The following is an 8,822-nucleotide window of genomic DNA, read 5'->3' on the forward strand; positions in this document are numbered from 1 at the left end:
TTACCCATGAGATGTCATGGGAAAAAATATCGAATGAGTAGAATATGGGTGTAATACATTGCAGAGAAATTAGAGAAATCTCCAATTTACCAAAAGGGTACCCCTCTCAATATTTTGAAAGTTAATAGTAAGTATTCTTCAAAAGTAATGGGCACAAAAGTTATATCCCTATGTCTAAGGCTTCTCTGTATAATATTTCGTATAATTTTGAGGTGTGTAGTGGGAGATACAACAAAAATACTAAGAGATGTATGAATATAAGGGAACAACTTGTGAAAATTTGCATTGAAAAGTGGAATTTTTTTCAAATGTGGACTTAAGACTTCGTTTCAACTCCGAGAAAAGAATTTACCCATGAGATGTAATGGGGAAAAATATCGAACGAGTAGAACACAAGTGTAATACATTGCAGAGAAACTAGTGAAATCTCCAATTCACCAAAGGGGTACTACTACTTAAGGGTTTTTTCCACTACTTAAGCATAGGCAGTAATCCTTGGATCTAGTGTTGTCTTGATATCCTAGGCTATCTTTAAATTGAACCCCCGTACAAAGCGATATCTCCTTGCCATATCAGTAGGCTCTAAATCTCGTCTAACTTCAAAGCATACTCTGTTATTGTCATTATGTTTTGAGTTAAACTGGTGAATTCATCCGCCTTTGCCGCTCGAACAGCAACATTGTAGTACTGCTCATTAAAAATGTCCCCGAACTCATCCAAGTCATAGTTGTCACATCTCTCCTCTGAGACACAACTTCCCACCAAATGCGGGTATCATCTCTGAACATATAACTGGCACAAGCCACCCTCTCGTTTCCTTCCACCCTTATAAAATCCAGTATCGAAGAAATCATGTTCATCCACTACTCTACCCCCAGTAGGTCTAGACCGCCCTCAAAGGTGGGAAGGTGCTTCTTTCTGAACCTCTCTTACATAGGCTCCCACCTATTCTCCATTACAGGCTGGGCTGACACTTGTGCTACTGCCTGTGGGGCCTATAATCCAACATCCCGAGGAGGAGCCTGTTGTCTCAGCTCTCAAATTTCATCTTCAGTTTTCTGAAGTCTAGCTTGCATTTCTGCAAACATCTGTTGCCAGTTTTGTGGGGCAGGTGAAGGGTCCTGACTCTAGTTGTTATATTCGGCCATATTGTCACGAAATATGTTTGATCGCCAAGGCAAAACTTAAACATGCCTGCAATCAATGATGCTGCACATCAGGTACGATAACAACATCCAAAGAAACCACCCCTAGTACAACCAATCAAACACACATAACAAACCAACACGATGCACACACAACACAATCATATAACAATCAAAGGGGCCATGCATTAGCATTATATATACTCATCATGATCTACCTATAGCAACAGGCAGATAGGCAATCAAAATAAGTAATTAAACGTATATTCCACTTAATACTGACCAACATTGAGTCGAGCTTGTCTCTGGCAACGAGTGTACATGTTCGGTCAATCTCTAGGAACAATTAACTTTTGCCCCCTCTGATACAAATTTATAATGCCCTACTACCCTAGAGTCATTACCATGCGATTTTAAAATGTGCAATTAACTCGCTAAGCGAGGTTTTAGATGAAAAAGTGTGATTAAAGTTAAAGTAAAGATTTATTTAATGAAGCTTAAATATAAAAAAAAGTTTGGACATTCATTAAGGTCATAAAAGAGTTACATTGGGATCACAAAATATTGTTTAAAACTCAAAAGTGGGTATACAGTCGACCTAGGTGACAAAATCAGACATTTATAATGCGTTCCTCAAAACTACCCCAGTCATGGCCGCCGGGTAGGCCAAACATGTACGCACCACTCCATGCTCTCGAACTCATGCTTGGTCAACCGTACCCTTGCCCTTACCTGCACCATAGAGAACCCGTGAGCCATGGCCCAGTAAGAAAACTCCACAAACATAGCATATAACCATTAATTTTAATAAGTGCATAATTAAACGACCATACCAAATAATTCACAGCAGCGACCTAAGCCTATCAAGGTGTGTTACCAAGCACTAGATTTACGGTCCTAACCGAGCGAGTGAGTACAATGCCCTAGATGGCCTGGCGATGGCGGGTTGCATTCAGCATGCTTATTACCGTTTCTGGCCCATGGCGACCTTGACCCTTGCCGATCCTTCACAAACATATACATGTCATAACTATTACAAATATTCACACATAACACCAAGCACAGATAATCGGGCAATGCTCTACTCTACGAGTCTCGTGCTAATAGTAAAAGGCGATCCCTAGCACGATCCCTAATCACAAGCCTTAGCGATAAAACCTAGTCACAAAATAATAATAAATAACCATCACAACCTAAACCAATTAAAAGCTTCGAAATAATATACTAGCCTTTGGGACCTTAAATTCTACTAAATTGAGTGTTAGAATCCTTCTCGAGACCTTAAGTTTGTGTTCCCGAGCCTAAAAACCTTACTTGGCACACATTCCCTATTTGAGTCGCGACCCTCCTCAAAGGCGCCGCGTTCCTCTACAAGTCAGAGAGAAAATTTAGACCTTTCTTTGGACAGAAGGCGCAGCGCGCCCTACCCTGCGACATGGTGCTAAGGCGATTTAGTGATCCCTTTAGGCCTCTGGGTTCATGTGGGCCGCGACGCTCAAGAACAGCGCGGTGGTGCGACCTTGCAAACTCAAAATGTCCAACATTTTCCTGCATATTCCCCGGATCCAATTTCATTAAAATTCATCCTAACCAACAACTAAACTTAGAATTTCATCTAGAACTCATATCAACACAACATGGGAATCTTAATTACCCCATAACTAACCAAGAATCATATCCCAACTCTACCAATCATGTTGAAATAAACCCAGCTAAAAACCTCAGCTAACCAGAAAAGTTCACATGAGGAAACATGTTCTAAACCTGACCTTAATGACAATTTCAATCCTGAACTGCTATTAACCACTTCCCAACTTCAATTCCCTTCAATCCCAAAGCCTTTTTCCTTTAAAAAAAGATCAAACTTCCAAAGCCTTAAAGAGAGAGAATACACGAGAGAGAGAAAGTGAGGGGATGAGTTCCATCTGTTTTGGTTCTAGACTCCTTAGGTGTTAAGCTTAAGTCTATCCCTTGGCACCAAAATGAACATAATGCCCCTAGATCTACTCTTAGCCCTTTAACGTCTCCAAGGGCAAACCCACCTTTTGCCATATTCCCGCTAATCCCTTAAGTAGTCCTATAAATCACCAATTAATCCCGGCGTGCCCAAATAATTTCTAAATAACTACGTGTTACCTGATCAACCTCAAATACACACTATGTTCCAAAAATACCCCTAGGTTCGCCCCAAGCCGGGTATTTGACCCCGTTGTGACTATTCTGCTTATCCGCTCACTTTGATCGCCACGGATCACACATCTCAAATATATCTCCACAATAATGTGGTCCTACTCATAACACATACATAATTACATTAATGCCCTTAACGGGCTAAACTTACAAATGAGCCCCTTATTAACCAGAATGAACCCACATGCATTTTTAATACACCTAAACATGCATATCTAGTCATATCATAACATAACTCAAGCAATCAAACAATGACACACATATATCATGATCACGTAATAATACAATTAAATCAATTATTGCCCTCCTGGCACACTAATCAAGTGATGGTTTTATTTGTTTAAATGGTAATTATGAAACTCCGGAATTTCTTTTCTTTTGAAACGTTTAGGTTGTCAGTTGCGTTTGGTTTCTTTATAATGAAAGGCATTTTATTCCAACTTTATTTATTATATGAGTCATTAACGTTTCATGGAAATTGGGGTATTATAGTTGGGCACCTTAAGGTGCCAAAATAACAACACTCAATATCTTTTATATAATGATAGTTATGGTCTTTTACTTTTTCCTTTAGAGAGAGTATGAGTAAGTAAGGTCACCTTGTATTGTTTTGGGTAGCCTTAAAAACTTTTGGGTGATATTTTATCATTTGGGTGAGTGAACATTGTTACCTTTAAATAACTAAGGGGTTGTTTGGTATGAGTTAATCTTTGGATGAGAAATATAATCTTAAATATGTCTATGTTTGTTACGAAGGTTTTTATTTTTTTAAGCACTGGAATGTTATTCCAATAGAAATCTAATTACTCTAGGATATTAATCTTGACTCCTTAAAGAATAGTGGAGTTAAAATATTCCCATCAGTGGGCTTGACTCAAAGATTATAATTTTATATAATCAAAAGTGAAAATGAAATTATTGTTGATTTTATTTAATTAACAAATACAATGAGATTTTATATTCACCAATTAATAAATATTTTTTATAAATAATTATTTAATTTAATTTTTATGTATGATTAATTTAAAATATAAATATTACATAATTATCCTGTTTTATTTGAATTTTTATATATATTTTTTTAAATAATGTATAACATTCATGATCAACCAAATAATGTAATTCAATTAACAAGAAGAATATGACTAAATATTCCAACACAACCAAAAATAGTTTACAAGTTTCCATACAATCCTATCTTCCTCCTTTAACATTTCAATGAATTAGATTATTTTGAACTACTCGTACCAAAGTACGCCCTTAAATGTAATATTCATCCGTGTGATTTAAGTAAATCTTTTGTTGTGTAGTTACATGGAAAGTTAATCTATAGAAAAGTTAAAAAATAGAATCAAAATTACATCTCACAAATAATAGTTTTACAACACTTATTTAAAGCGTGGTTGATACTTCAAGAACAAAGAAAAAACAATTAATAAAGACAACTAACAGATTGGAAGAGGGGAACCGTTCCAGCTACTGAGACATTCCAGCATGGGATCGATGATCTTTCCTTGACACATAGCAGTGAACACCTTGTCGAACTCCTCTCCTGGTGATCTAACAATCTCTCCTGTAAGCAAACCAGTCCCCAACTCCTCTCTCACAAATTTGTACAATGGATAAGACCTGCACTCCTTGATCTTGTTCGATATGCCTGCATTCCCACTTTCCACACCAATCCTTGCACTCTCAACCTCTTTAGGCAAAAGGGTCTTCAATTCTTCCTCAAAAGCTCCAATCTTTTGGAAGATTGAAGTGTTTGGATTCTTCTCATTTTCTCCATTAACCAAAGCTTGTTCGACAAGTACTTGCCTTAGTTTTTGCATCAATGGGTAGGTAGCACTGCAGGGATCATCAATGTACGTAAAGACATATTCCCTATCAACAACTTTAAGCAATTCCTTCTCGCAAAATCTTGATGGGTGGAGTTCGCCATTAACGCCGGTCGTCAGCACTCTCTTAGCCACTTGACTCACAGTTTTCTTAACTGTCCGCCTTAGATTATCCTCCAAATGTCTCAAGTCGATGGCCTGGCAAAGGGCAACCAAGAATGTTGTGGACATGAGCTTGAGAATATCAATAGCCTCAGCAGTCTTCCTTGAAGATATCAATCCGAGAGAGTTCACATCTTGGTTGTGTTGTTCAGCGCTCTGGACATGGGTAGTCACCGGATTAGCAAGATATTGAAGCTCCGAACAATAGGAGGCCATGGCGATTTCAGCTCCCTTGAAGCCATAGTCTAAACTTGGGTTGCGGCCACCAGAGAGATTTGAAGGCAGACCATTGTTGTAAAAGTCATTGACAAGTTCAGAAAATTGGGCAAACATGAGCTTACCAATTGCTGCAACAGCCAAACGGGTATTGTCCATGGAAACTCCGATTGGGGTCCCTTGGAAGTTGCCACCGTGAATAGCCTTGTTCCTTGAAACGTCAATCAAAGGGTTGTCGTTCACTGAGTTGATCTCTCTTTCAATAGACTTGGTTGAGAATCTAATCACTTCGATCATGGGTCCAAGCCATTGGGGTGATGTCCTAAGTGCATAGCGATCTTGCTTTGGCTTCTGAAGAGGATCCATCTCGTGAAGCTTCTGAGCCTCTTTAATATAAGCGCTCCCATCCAAAATGTGTTCCATAATGGCTGCAGCCTCAATCTGACCAGGGTGGTGCTTCAACTTGTGAGTCAAGTGATCAGTGAACTCGGGCTTACCATTCATCACTTCCGCAAATATTGCTGACAGGACTTCGGCCAACACAGCAAGAATGTTGGTCTCAAAAAGAACAGTAGAAGCCACAGCTGAACCAACAGCAGTGCCGTTAACAAGTGCAAGTCCTTCTTTGGGCTGCAACTCGAAGAAGTCGGAGTCGATGCCGGCAACTTTGAAAGCTTCCTTTGCGGTGAGGGATTCACCGTTGGGGCCGACGGCCTTGGAATTAGGCCTGCCCGTGAGCAAACCGGCAATGTAAGATAGAGGCACAAGGTCACCAGATGCAGTGATTGTTCCACGCAATGGCAAACATGGGGTGACATTGTTGTTGAGGAGCTTGGCCATGGCTTCCAAGATCTCAAATCTGATACCGGAGTAGCCTTGTAGAAGCGTGTTGATCCTAACGAGCAAACCTGCTCTTGCTGAAGAGCGAGGGAGAGTGTGGCATGACTCTGTTCCATTACCAAATATTCCAGCATTCAAGAATCTGCAAACATCAAAATTTAGAAAGATCAGTCACTGATGCAGGCCTTGGATATTAGTTTTTCTGGAAAGATTGTGTACATAAATATTTTGATGTTGGCCTCTCGTAGTGATATTGTAATTACCTGATTAGCTCCTTTTGAAGGGCACCGCCCTGTTTGGTTCTCCTGTGTGATGTCGCACCGAAGCCAGTGGTAACACCATAGCTGTCTGTACCTTTGCTCATACTCTCCATAACCCAATCACTACTAGCCTTAACTCCGGCCCTTGACGACTCAGAAAGTTCTACCTTAACTCCGTCGACATCGCCACCGGCGGCAATGGCAGCCACCTGGGATATTGTTAGCGTCTCGCCGCCGAGACGGACGACCGGCTTCCTGTACTCCGCCACCATTCTCTTCACTTCATCCAAGTGGCTCCCAGTCATCGACTCAGCCGCCGCACCCCAGTTCAACGGGTCATTAGAGACGATGGGTGCTGGCTTAGTCTTGCAGAAACTCTCCATTAAATTTGTAGTAAAGAGAAGTAAATATCTTTATATAATTATCAAATAGTAAGTATATCCAAGTGTTTCTGATAGAGAGTGTGATTGTGGAGAGCTTAAGAAGAAATGAATGGTTTGCGAAAGGAACAAATTGGATTTGGTTTGAATTGTTAGGAGAAGGTCTTATATAGAAGTCAGAAAGAGAGAGGTGGGCCTTTTCAAAAACGATGGCTTAGAGAAAGAGACAGAGAAAGAGTTGGTGGCGAAGCAGTCAGTCAGTAGCGAAAGAGTTTGGTATATATATAAATGAATCGAGGCCGTCCCATGCATGAAACTTGGTAGAATCCTAACGGTTGAGATTGCTTTGTAGTTCTGAGTGGGCTATAGAAAAAGTTCAAAAGAAAACTTAAATAGTCAAAAGAAGTGTAACCAGACACCATCTTATTATCCCTTATAATTATTAATTTATTATTACTATTTCAGGTCAAAAGATGTGTTTTATTAGAAAAAATTGACTTGGTTGGTGGGAACTTTCATAATGTCTTTCTTAATTTTGTATGCATGAGAAATTGACCACGAACGCAGTGAAAGATAGCTTAGTTTGAAATTGAATCGGGGCCATTCCATACATGCAACTAGGTGTGATCAACGGCTGGGATTATTTTCTCTTCTCAGTGGACTATAGAAAAAGTTTTAGTGTCTGTTTATCAACTTATTTGATATATATTAAACTGAAAAACTAATTGGTAGTTACCGGACAACACATTAAAACACTACTACCTTTTTCTCATTGTAATTATTTGTTTGTTAAGTAGTAGGAAGAAATTCTCCACGTTTTCTTTGGTCAGGTCAAAGGATGTGTTTTTTTTCTAAATTTTTTTTAAAAAAAAAATACTAAGAAGAACATGTATTATATTATTGACGTAGTTGGTTGGAGGATAACCAAAAAGGAAAACTTGATACTAAGAAAAATTCCATTTCTCTAATATGAATTCTAGTAATATTTATAAAGTCAATAGTAAGTATTCTCCAAAAGTAATGGGGACAAAAGTTGTAGCCCTATTTCTTAGGCCTCTCTGTATAAAATTTCGTAGAATTTTGAGATGTGTAGAGAGAAATATGATCAAAATACTGTGAGATTTACGAAAATAAGGAAAAAACTTGTGAAAATTGTTGTTGAAAAGTGAATTTTTTTTCAAATGTGGAATTAAGGCTATGTTTCAACTCCAACAGAAGCATTTACCAATGTGATGTCAGGGGGGAAAATATTAAACAAGTAGAACACGAGTGTAATACATTGCGGAGAAATTAGTGAAATCTCCAATCCACCAAACGGGTACCCCTTTCAGAAAAATTCGATTTCTCTAATATGAATTCAAAAAATATTTTCCAAGTTAATAGTAAGTATTCTACAAAAGTAATGGGCACGAAAGTTGTAGCCCTATGTCCAAGGCTTCTCTGTTTAAAATTTCGTGGAATTTTGAGGTGTGTAGATGGAGATATATGTCAAAATACTGAGAAATGTATGAATAGAAGGGAATAACTTGCGAAAATTTCCATTGAAAAGTGGAAAAAATTTCGAATGTGGACTTCAGCCTCCGTTTCAACTCCAATAGAAGCATTTACCCATGAGATGTCATGGGGAAAAATATCGAACGAGTAGAACACTAGTGTAATACATTACATTGCGGAGAAATTAGTGAAATAATCTCCAATTAACCGAATAGGTACCTGTACACCCTAAATATCCACGGGCTATTAGCGAGCTGAGAAATGGCATAATTATATCAGCCACGTGGATGTCACATACCC

The 8,822-nt window shown here is 38.7% G+C and overlaps 1 protein-coding gene across 1 annotated transcript; it reads right to left on the bottom strand.

Annotated features, from left to right (window-relative positions):
• Positions 1 to 4,462: 4,462 nt before the first annotated feature.
• On the bottom strand, positions 4,463 to 7,162 carry LOC133801591 (phenylalanine ammonia-lyase-like). Its single transcript, XM_062239836.1, has 2 exons — positions 6,652 to 7,162; positions 4,463 to 6,530 (listed from the first exon to the last, which is right to left on the bottom strand). Exons 1-2 carry the CDS (start codon positions 7,029 to 7,031, stop codon positions 4,781 to 4,783), a joined length of 2,130 nt encoding a protein of 709 aa, XP_062095820.1. The 5' UTR covers positions 7,032 to 7,162; the 3' UTR covers positions 4,463 to 4,780.
• Between the last annotated feature and the right edge of the window lie 1,660 nt (positions 7,163 to 8,822).

The sequence above is a fragment of the Humulus lupulus genome, chromosome 9, assembly GCF_963169125.1.
Source record: "Humulus lupulus chromosome 9, drHumLupu1.1, whole genome shotgun sequence".
Lineage (NCBI taxonomy): Eukaryota > Viridiplantae > Streptophyta > Magnoliopsida > Rosales > Cannabaceae > Humulus > Humulus lupulus.